At 43.5% G+C, this 11,924-nt stretch overlaps 1 protein-coding gene across 2 annotated transcripts in view; it reads right to left on the reverse strand.

The window, feature by feature from the left end:
• Nucleotides 1–11,924, reverse strand: part of jak1 (Janus kinase 1) — a 34,183-nt gene that overhangs the window by 15,390 nt on the left and 6,869 nt on the right. For both annotated transcript variants that reach the window (XM_035414505.1, XM_035414504.1), the window contains exons 2-9: nucleotides 10,539–10,744; nucleotides 8,384–8,507; nucleotides 5,090–5,243; nucleotides 3,286–3,449; nucleotides 2,642–2,999; nucleotides 2,100–2,270; nucleotides 1,434–1,591; nucleotides 806–920 (exon numbers count right to left, since the gene is read on the reverse strand). In XM_035414505.1, the coding sequence (XP_035270396.1) occupies nucleotides 806–920; nucleotides 1,434–1,591; nucleotides 2,100–2,270; nucleotides 2,642–2,999; nucleotides 3,286–3,449; nucleotides 5,090–5,243; nucleotides 8,384–8,507; nucleotides 10,539–10,737 (1,443 nt within the window). In that variant the 5' untranslated portion in view covers nucleotides 10,738–10,744. The remainder of the gene's footprint in view (nucleotides 1–805; nucleotides 921–1,433; nucleotides 1,592–2,099; nucleotides 2,271–2,641; nucleotides 3,000–3,285; nucleotides 3,450–5,089; nucleotides 5,244–8,383; nucleotides 8,508–10,538; nucleotides 10,745–11,924) is intronic.

An 11,924-nucleotide genomic window follows, 5' to 3' on the forward strand; every position in this document is an offset into this window, starting at 1 on the left:
AATAAATGTACGGTATTGTTTTGTATTAATTGGTTGTTTTCCGTAATTAAATTACAATAATATATATATTTATTTTATTTTATTTTTTTGCGTAGTTTCAGCTGGCATTTCGTACCTGCGTATTTTGACCAAGAATTGCGTGGTTGGTACACAAAATGCGTGCAGGTTGGCAGGTCTGCAAGTAATAGTTCCGTACTAGTAAAATTATGGCAAGTTACTCATATCTGAATCTGAATTAGGTATGTTTTTAAAGTACTGTAAATATTGGCAACAACAAATAATATTAAAGTTTTTCACTTAGGCGTGAGACTGTTGACTTTTAGAGCGTTACAAAACTTGCAAAGGCTGTTCTTATCAGCTGGTTATTCCACACTTTGAGTTGCCTTCCAATTCCAATTCAGTGTATTGAGATAATACCGTACGTGGGCAGCTTAAATTTACTGAGCTTGTTTACAGTACAGGCTCTATTTATCTAATCTTAACGTTATTTAAAAAGGGTGTTTAATAAGGAAGCCTTTTGTCCATTAACTGTACAAACTGGTAGCCTTTGTTTATTTAACAAGAGTATTAGAGAAAGAAGTTCCTCCACATTATTTAGTCAGTATTTGAACATGGCTTGTCTGTCCACATAGAACACATGTAGTGTTTTAATTAGGGCTACTGGCTAAAAAAAATTGTGTTATTTGTTTTAAGCTTTAGCATAGAACTACAAGCCCAAATAGCCAAGAGAAAAGTCACCCAGTACGTATGACCATATGGGCCCCAATCCCCTCCACTGGGACACACACAGGCCGAGTGCAGGTACCTCGTTGCAGGTGACGGTCATGAGGATGTGGCTGTAGTCTGTGCAACTCCAGCGCAGCACATACATGCCCTCCTCGTTGCCCTCCTGCCGGAGCTTCTGGATGGCGTAGTCCGTGCTGGGGGGAGAATTCAGTGAAGAGTGAAGAGACGGCAGTGCCTCAGTCAGACATGGGCCCACACAAAGTGACTGCTCAGCAACCTGGCTGCAGCCTGCAGCGCGTCACACTGTAACCTCCATGCGGGAAATGGGGTGCGGTGCAGTCACGGCACCGGGCAGGCGGAGTCGCCTTCACTGCTCTCTATACACTGGCTGTTGCTATCTCGGTGTGGTGGTGCCGTATAATGGCTAAGGACCTGGTCTTGTAACTTAAAGGTCACAGGTTGGATTCCCAGTTAGAACACTGCCGTTGTTCCCTTGAACAAGGTACTTAACCTGCATTGCTTCGGCATATATATAAATGGATGCAAATGTAAATGCTGTGTGGAAAAACTGTAAGTCACCCTGGATAGGAGCGTCTGCTAATTGGCTGTAATGAAATGTAATGTAATGCAGGGTGTGAGAATGTTACTGCAGGTGAGCGCGGTGTCGCGTTATGGAAAGAGGAGGTCAAGGAGGGGTCAGGACTGACCAGATGGGGCCATGGCAGCTGTTCTGCAGGTTCTGCACCACAGAGGAGGGCGCCACCTCGGTGCACAGGTAGTGGTGGGCGTCCACCGTCAGCCGAAAGTAGCCGTCCACCAGGGCGGCGAAGGACAGCGCCTTGCCCCGGGACGGCAGCTTCACTTCCTGCGAGAGCAGACGGGGGCGGGGTCGTGGGGCGTTACATCACAAACAGTCAGCAAAACTGCCCTGCGTCCAGTCGCGCTTTGAATCTCACCATTACCGCATCTGCAGTCCGTTCACAGGGAGTCAGGCGTCTGGCACACAACACAATGGCTACTCTGTGTGTTATCAACTGCCTCCACTCAGACCCAGGGATGGCTCTTTTGTAGCGCAGGCAGGAGTCTCCAGCTGTGTCCAGTCTACATCAGCTCTCACAGTGTGCGTATGCAAACGTGCTCTCCTTATGCAAATACAGACTGCCTGCACTCCCTTTTTACTCCATCTGAATTTAAATACTACAGTTCGTAAGGTACACTCAACAAAGTTTATCATCTCTTTGAAAAGCAAAACAAGATTTTGAGAAACAAAGCGTCTTTGATTATAAAATAACATCTCCAAATTTTCCTACATTTTAGCATGTTAATGATTTGGGTTCTACATTTAAAAGCAGTGAGAGTGAAAAGGCTCATACCAATTTTTTATTGTCTTGTTTGGAGATGGTAACTGTAGACTCCTTGATGACGATATGTGTGATCTCGTGGAAGTCGCAGAACGGTGCCCGGCCATCGCTGGCATCCTTCCGTTTGTTTGCCTCCATCTTGTTTTTCTTGGACTTGTTATTCTCTTTGATCACCACGGTGTTCTGGGCGCATAGAGAAGATGGTGTAGTCAAATGGTGATGAATGCAAAATACATCAAGAGACAGTGATCAGGTCTGAGAAAGGCTGTGCAGTGTAATGATATAGCATAGTAAACACTAAAAAATACTGGATTCAGTCTGTCCAGTTCTAATTAGATCTAATAAATGATCAAAATTAATGCCCTTTGCTCCTTTGAACCAGCATCAATTTCCTATTGAAACATGGACACTAATCTCATTATAAAAATACAAGAAAGCCATTATTTAGGTCTGCATTGTAATTTGTTGCTAACAAATAAACATGTGCATAATATTACTAGCTGAGATCTGCAAATCTGCACAATTGAGCTGTACCGCCGCTGAACGAATCTCACATTGACTGGCTTCTTCCGATAGGCGATCCCAGCATTCCCGGACACCAGCACCTGGTAGGACTGAGGGTCCTCCGTTCTGTCAGACTTGAGGGACTTCTGCGACGTCTCGGTCTCGTAGGAGACCTGCAGGTCGTCGGGCTCGTAGACCTCGCAGCCGAAGCTCGTGGTCAGGGTCTCCAGCGTGGCCAGGTACTTCACCTTCAGGTCGTGCGCCGTCACACTGTCATGGCTGTCTTGGATGGTCTTGCTCTTGAACTCGTTGAGGAAGTTCTTGAAGACGTTGTTGATGCGGATTCGGGTCAGGATGCTGCGCTTCTTGATGGCTTTGTTCAGGCTTTCCGGAATGTGCTTCTTATAGCTGAGCGAGTCGACAAACGGAGCGGGTTAATCGCTTTTCATCTACAAAAGCGCGCAGGGCAGGAGTTTGACAAATGGATGGTTCCTACACGGCCATTTGGGCTCGATCTGATTAAAATAGGCCGAACGCTCACCAGTCAAACAAGTCAGCACAGGGCACGTTTAAAGGCCAGAAATCATAAGAGCGCCATTTGTCAGGCCTTGCAGTTCTGTTATTAACCATGCGCTTTGTCTGCCAGGCAGCAGCTTTGGGGAGACGGTGCTGACAATGCAGCGTAGGCAGGTACCTGATCTCCCCCGTGGTCCCTGCCAGGGGCAGCTGCCCGCTGATGGTGTAGTGCGAGATGGCCAGCACGGCCATTCCCAGACACTCGTTCTCAATCTCGTGGGCCTCCGCCTCGGTCTGCGCGCTCCGCACAGGTGCCCAGCCCTTCAGAAAGTCATGCTGGCCCTGCAGCAAGCGCACACACACACACAAAACACATTCACAGAGAAGCAAACCAGCTTGCTTGAAGAGGTGATAAAGATCAACTTGGAGCTGGAAGTCTACACTCACTGGCACTGTTACATTTTGCTGTTTCCAGGTTTTAGACAGAGATAGGGAAACAGTCTAAAATGGCCATAGTCATATTATTTTATTATTTAGAGTCTTGGGCTCTGTTCAGACCTGGCATTAAAATGCGTCTTGGGCGATCCAATCACAAGTGGACAGCTCTAACTACAGGTGTGAATGCACCCAGGACGCATTGAGATCCGATCACTCAGAGCACATTCGGAGGTGGTCTGCGTCGCATATGGCCATATTCTTTTAGCAGTGTGTACACGAATGCGTCCTGGGCCACATTGAAGGACCGCCTCTCAACTGACATCCTCTGCCTAAGCGGAAGTACGTACTCATTCGCGCGCCAATGGCGTCATATTAAAGTGCAAAACAACAAGAAGAAGCCACACTGAATAACGAAATAAATGAGACGAAGTTTAAAAAATGATACCATGTCATTCTACAGTCAATATCTGGGACTAAATATTGAATAAATATACAACCTTACCATTGGTTTTACGCGTAGAGATGTCCCTTTTGAGACTGAGCGGTCATATATTGTCTTGGACAATCCGTTTGTGAAATATACGCACATTTGTGATGCCTGGGTACCTTCCAAAATAGCTGTGCGTAATACCACGTGTTGTTTATGGTGTTGTCGCCCTTTTTAGTACAGTCTGGCTTGATTGACAATTCATTTATTCAGTAGGTGAGAGTATAAGCTTTCTAACAATGTATAACATGTCTAATTCTGCTTTTGGAATAGCGTTTTATAGGTCAACATAACCAAAAATATTCTTATCATCGCATTCACTGACACATTCACTCTGTGGTAGCAGTAAAAGACGCTGCACCTAAAGAAACGTTGTCAACGATTTTTCATAATTTCTTGGAAAATACTATTATTATTGAGGACTTCTGGGCATAGCTAAGCCATATGTTTGCTGATAGACCTATCTAACATCGTTTTCTGGAGCAAAACAGAAGCAGGTATAACTGTATCATTTTGGTTCAAAAAGCGCACAGAGACATATTACGAGTGCGTCAAACATATTGAGCGACTTGGTTTGCCTGGAACACGCCAAGGAATAGACCCAGTCTGTTTTTTTTAATTTTAGCCGCACACCAAGGTCTTTGCACACTTCTTCTTCTTCTTCTTTTAATTTCCGGCAGACTAGGCACAGGTAGTGCATTGCTGCCATAGATTGTATAAAAACATACTGGTTAAAAACATACCGGTTGTTTTTAACCTCCCTTGGAGTAGAAAGAATGCTATCGCTATCTAAATGCACGTCGTTCATAGACAAAAACATATCTTTTGGCATAACTTGTGTTTAAATGTATTACTCTGTCTGGTGTCATCAGCATTCTCTTGTGTACAAACTGAAATGTTCTGAACATCAAGAGCCATCTCCTGATGGCACATAAAAATAAAATCTCACCTCTTTAATTCTGACAATTGTACTGTAATTCTCTGTGCATTTCCTAAATAACTGCTGTAAAGCTACTGTGATATGGTTTGCCTAGTAATCCTGCGTGGTATTCATCACCTGTGCAAACAGGTACTCCAGGGAGGGGGCGTCCAGCAGCGGGGTTCCCTCCAGGGCCCTCTCTGGGCTCACCCCGTTTCTCTGCTTGTTGATGGAGTGCCTCCAAACAGGCGACTCGCTGTCGTTTGTGCCGTGCCAGTTGGTGAAGTAGAACCTGAGAACGGAAAACCAATCAGGGCCCATCACTCACAGTTTGCACACACAAGGAGCCCGTGTGTGTGTGTGCGTGTGTGTGTGTGTGTGTGTGTGCGTTTACGTGCATGTGCCCTCTGTTCAATGTGCATGTCAGAACAGAGGAGAGACTGAAGACGGATTAACCACTCTTATAGCCTGCCACAAAGAAGAGTGAAATTGACGCTCAACTTTAAAAACGTAAGAAACTGAAATGTTTCTTGTGTCAGCACCACTTTCGGAAGATGGTCTGGAGTTGAGGTTTAGGTGAGACTAATTGAGACGGTCTGAGCAGTTGTGTGTAGTTGACATTGTTGTGTGTAGTTGACACCACACCACACCACCTCATTGCTGTTACTGCAGCCAGTCGTAAACAGGAAGTTCTTCATCACCTATATATGTTTCCTTTACCAAAATAGAGCATGTATTCAGGAAGGATAACTAGAATGTTTTTGTTGACACAACAGATGCAATATTATGAAACTAGGATGCCAATGAATAATGCATGCACACAGTCACACACACACGCACAGTAGAACCCAAGAGATAAAAAAAACACTTGTTGTTCAAAATCCTAAAATGTTAGTACACTTGAACGCGAAATAAAAATGCACCATTTTTACTTGAATTCTTAATTGCATTAGAAATGTTGCACTGTGTAAGCTTTATTTTTAAATAATCGGTTCTCATTTTGTTTTATATACTTATTTTAATAATTACATCTTATTTTAATGTTATTAGTATTATTTATTAATATCAATGAATAACATCAGTTTCAGTAAACCACTAGCACTGCATTTGGTTAACTGATCTTCTGGCTCTTTATAGGAAACATTGGGCCTCATTCACCAATAAGTTTTTTCTTAAATTTGTTCTTAAGAAAGGTCCTAAGAAAAATCTACGTCAGATTGACGAGGTGTTCTTAAACCGCAGAATTGTTCGCACGTGTTCTTAAAATGATGAATCCCATCGTCCTCGTAAATGTAAAGCGCGTGCCAGTTGTTCCTAATTAGCATAGGTACACGCCCCGCCAATCCCCATAAAATGGCATGAGACAGCAGGGCCGTGTGCACACACACAAATCGAAAAGAAAAATTGAGGGCGAACAAAGTCAATGCCCAAACGAAAATCTAAAGAGGATGGAGCACCGGACTCCAAACGTAAGAAAAACTTAAGTAGTTCTGAAGTGGAGGTATTGCTGCGGGAAGTGAACAGCAAACGACCTGTAATATTTAGTAGCGTCAGTTGTGGATATAAAATAACACAAAAAAAGATGCATGGGATGCTATTACTCGTTCAGTGAACGCTTTATCCGGAGAAGGGCGCACAACTGATGAAGTAAAAATAAGATGGTTTGTAAAAATAAGGAATTGCGTGTTATGCATTCAAACGACAAAGCGCTTTTCGTCACATTAATACCGCAAATTAAATCAACCGGCAGTAAACGGCATCGGGATAAACCCGTTGCTGCACAAAACACTGCACAAAAAATGTATTGCCAGTCATTTTGGTGTCACCCCCCTAGTGACGCCTCTGAATAAGTGTTCTCTTTTTTCAACGTGTCCATGTGTTTAAAAAGTGTTACCTAAGTGCTTAGTTTGTATTCAAAATTTAAACATTTGGTTTTGTAGTATAGACCAAACATTGCATAATTGAAACCCCCAAAAATAAAAGGTCACTACAATGGTTTGTTTTTTATCATTTATTTACAGATGAACTCCCGCTGAGGCAACTACCCTCTGAGGCGGAACCTGGCACCTTAATGCTTTGTAAAATAATGAAAATAATTATAACAAAAATATTATAAATGATAAAAATATTATTGTAATTTAAATCCTATAATATTATACAACTGCAGAATTGAAGAAAATGCAATAACCAATTATTTTGCACAAACATGTCAGCACTCAAATGTGCTCTTGAATGTGCGTAGATTCTGTTCTTACCTAAGAACAAATCCCAAATAAGAAAACATTGGTGAATGTCAGAATCTTCGTGAAAACTGCGTAAGTGGGTTTTAATAAGAAAATTCTTCTTAAGAACGGTTGGTGAATGAGGCCCATTGCTCATTTTCTCCACATTGTATTCTTAGGCAATGCCACCAAAACATGACCATTGTCCAACACTGATAGAAACTCATGGATTTGGAGAATTCATGCTTACGGTGATGCTTCAATATTTAAGAGCAGGGAAGCATTAATAAGTTCATACTCACATTCATAAACAAATATTTGTAAGCATATGTTAATGAAGCACAGATGCAGTGAATCTGCTGGATGTGTAACTTCTGGGGAGGGGAATGCAATATGAACAATGAGAGAAATGCCCCTAAGCCCCTCTTCTGCTGCATATTCTATATACTGAATTAAACATAAAATCATGCCAATCATATGCTTTCAACAGCCAGTCTGTCTATTCACATTCAATCAGCACCACATGAAAGTCTGTAATTACGGAGTAGACATATGCTATTCCATCTTCTCCCCCCCCCCCCCACACACACGCACGCACACAGAATAAACAACTAAGTCTGTACATACAAAGGCTGTCAACTGAACGAACAAGACAAACAAATACAACAAGGTCCGCAGGTAGCATCTTGCTGACGTTTTAAACACTGTACACAACAGAGACGGCCGCAGCTGGCAGCTGGGAGCTGATGTTGGAGATAAGGCGCGATGGTTGTCTGATCACGCTGCCCCGCCCGGCGCTGAGTGCGTGCCGTCTGAGCCGCCTGGCCTAGGGACAACTCAACCTGGCGGCGCACCTCAATCGCCTATCGTGAGCACGTCATTTGAATGAGCTCGTCCTGCAGACACTCACCAGACTCTGAACGCTGTTTAACGCCCGCCGTATATTCAAAATATTCAATACCTTGCGCAAGAGTTTAGCCATTCCGAAACTGCCGATGTTTTGATGTAGTCGCCACTCTCTCGGTTCCAGGGAGATGCCACATAATTGTGCTCTAGCTCATCCCTCCTGTTTATCAACTCATGCATGGTTGAACATGTTATGATGAAGAGGCCGTGGAGAGGTATGCACCTTTTATGCAAACAGAACTGATGGGTTGTCTTTTCATGTCTCTGTTTGTGAGACTCCACAATGGCTCCCAGTCAGACTTACCTCATGCGGTAATGCAGCTTTGTGGACATGTAGTCGTCCACTTTGAACACGTGATTGGGTGGGTACCAGATATCTTCGCTCTCATCATATAGTGCAAACAGGTTGTGGCAAAGAGGAGAAATGCCTGGAGGAGAAAACCGCATGTGAAACACACAGACAATGAAGAACTACTTTATTACCTACTTTATTTAGTATCCTGTGAGAAGCTCAGTTTTTCCAATCAATACTATCCAACAAATATTCAACTATTACAAAGGCCCCACACTCCCCTTTCCTTTCTCTCAGATCAAACAGAATTTTTGCATGAAACATTCAAATACGTTCCAGCACTGCACAGCCATATTTCAGCCAATGTTGCTGAAATAGTTTATGTGATTTTTAATGTTTCTCGTGTAGGTCAGATAAGATCTGAGAGCTTCACCAGACTGCCCTTAGTCCTGATGGCCGCGAGGAGCACTCCTGAAACTATCCTCACTGACATTGCGCTTATTTGGAGAGAGCTCAACATGGCTGCCAGTTCTTAAACTGCCTACGAGTGTTCCGCAGGCCTGCTCGCTTTCCTTTTATGACCGTCAGTGTGGCCAGCCAAGCACAGGCCAAACACACCCGGGCTCCTTTACTACAGGCTCTGGAAAGAGGAATCGGAGCAGTCCACAAATACACACTGCATGCAGTAAAGGAAGCTCCCTGTTAATATTTTATGGCCTTATTATGAGAAAAAGCAGGGTAAATGAGTTGCATCTGATAACTTGCTTTTTTTTCGGTAATCTGACGTTTCCCAGATCCCTGAAGAATGCACAGTGCTCTCTGTCCAGTCCTGCTCTGCCAGCATTCAGATGTGCTGTACAGAGGCCAGCAGAAACACAGCTCTTGCCAGACAATGTACAGTAAAGCACTCTACAAACTGGTGCATTTAAATGTGTTACTGTTGTACCACAAACAAATCCCTTCATTTTTGACCACAGACTTGACCACAACAAAATAATTACTCCTGTTTAGTTGAGCCAATCCTCTTTCAATGTCTGACATTTGTGTTGTTTATTGATCATATTTTCATAGCTGTTGATAACATTGCAAGTTCCAAAGAGAAAGCACTTTTTGAATGAAAAATCAAAATCACTCATTGGGTTTTTTAAATATTATGGGCCTGTGTTTGTTTTGATCATAACTCCAAATCATTATTTGTATCTTATTTAATCCTGCTAATCCCACTATCTCACCCCACTTCTGCTACACAAGTGTCATAATACAATTCTGTCAACATACATTTAATGTGTTGTTATTTTGAGTTGGGATATTATGGCAAAAACATTTTTTATCAGAATGCAAGTTAGTGCAAATTAGTACAAAACGCAGATTTTGAAATGTGTTCCAAAGACACAGCATTCCCTTGGCAAGCATGACCACTGTGGCCATGTCCTGTCTGTCTATACGTTCTCACTGTGGCCATGTCCTGTCTGTCTATATGTCCTCACTGTGGCCATGTCCTATCTGTCTATACGTCCTCACTGTGGCCATGTCCTATCTGTCTATACGTTCTCACTGTGGCCATGTCCTGTCTGTCTATATGTCCTCACTGTGGCCATGTCCTATCTGTCTATACGTCCTCACTGTGGCCATGTCCTATCTGTCTATACGTCCTCACTGTGGCCATGTCCTATCTGTCTATACGTCCTCACTGTGGCCATGTCCTATCTGTCTATACGTTCTCACTGTGGCCATGTCCTGTCTGTCTATATGTCCTCACTGTGGCCATGTCCTATCTGTCTATACGTCCTCACTGTGGCCATGTCCTATCTGTCTATACGTCCTCACTGTGGCCATGTCCTATCTGTCTATACGTCCTCACTGTGGCCATGTCCTATCTGTCTATACGTCCTCTCTTCCTCTCTTCCTCTCTTCTCTCAGTTTCAGGATGAGTGCTCACTGTACTGGTACATTGTGACCCTCTCTTCTACAGAAATACGGCAGCATTTCCAGGGTATTTCAACAGTGACGCAACAGTGTGAACCCTGCTGACCCATTTAATTCCTAAAAAAGCCTAAATTCCCCAGATCCCCGGAGAGCGAGCGCTAGGGTGTTTTCCTGTCCGGGCTCAGGCCAGGCCGTTGCTCAGGCGACGGTTTTGGACAGACGCTGCGATGCTGCGACTCACTGCACTTCTGCGCCGCCTGTATGCACAGGTCCTCCGCAGAGTGGCTGTCCTTCAGGTACTCCAGCTGCTGCATGCCGGACAGGTAGAAGTGGATCTCCAGTCCCCTCGCCATGGTCGGGACGGCGGGATCGTTCTTGTTGCTCAACCTCATTTTTTGACACAGTTGCCTGCCAAGTTTCATCCCAGTTTGTCCAGACATCCGGACGCTGGAGAGGGAGAGAAAGAGAGGAAAAGAGAAAGATTCTTTTTTAGAATGAGCCAGCACAAAGTCGTCCTCTAGCCAACGTGTGTCGCTACGGTACACCCAATTTGGTCTTTACGACAGATCTTTCTGCTGGACATATTTTTTGTGCAGCACTTAACGCCTGAAGAATTGGTATTCTTAATAGTATATATATATATATATACATACACTCGTTTATGGCTGTGATTAGAGGATGAGCTAAACAGAAGTCGGCCCCTATTTCATATGTACATGATGTAGCACCACTGCAAGGTAACGGTGCAATACCTCTTAAATTCAGACGCAGCAATTTCATCTTGCAATGATCTTTCACAGCGGCACTGACAGAAACAATCATCTAAGTGCAATTGCAATATGCCGGTGGCTACACTGCGCGTAAGTAATCAAGAGGTTGGCCGCCGGGTTATAGTATGACGCAGTACGTGAACCTAAATCATCCATTTCAGATGTCGGAATGAGAGCTTCTGAAGAGGGGATATTCTGACGCTTCACTGCAGTCAGTAAATAAAATGCCAATGCATAGGGCCATCAACACCACCAGCACACCGATATGATGATGGTAGAAGAGCACACAGAGAGCCAAATCACACTGAATAAATGTGCATGGCTAAATGTTCTGTCATCACCCACACAGGAACTACATCCAGCCAAACCGAACAAATAATCATCCACACGAGAATAATCTCACAAAACAGTAGAGACCATTTTGTCTTCTAATGTTAAACTTTTATGTTTTATGTTAAATAGGCTTGCAGATTTCTAGACAGACTGCCTAAAAGTTATATTTTTGTATTAGTAATAGCCTAAATCCCACGTTCTTCGGCTCATCCATATTGTAGTCATCGAACGTAACGTAGGCTATTTAGTAGTTATTCACTTTAAATGCTAGCTTTCGTTTGTCTGTATGTAAACGTTAAACAGGAAAGCAAAAGGGAAAGGGAAACGTGTCCCACCTAAAACAATTTTATCATTCAAATGCACTCGTGTGACTCATAGTTTCACAATAAAAAGGTTTTCCCACTCCTGGCAATTCATCAGTGATCTTAAAATCCCCCTCACTCCCAGATACACAAGACTGTAGTGTGCAGTACAGGTGGAATTAGCCTTATACTCTTAATAAATGTGGATAGGGCAGTTTTATT

The sequence above is a fragment of the Anguilla anguilla genome, chromosome 4, assembly GCF_013347855.1.
Source record: "Anguilla anguilla isolate fAngAng1 chromosome 4, fAngAng1.pri, whole genome shotgun sequence".
Lineage (NCBI taxonomy): Eukaryota > Metazoa > Chordata > Actinopteri > Anguilliformes > Anguillidae > Anguilla > Anguilla anguilla.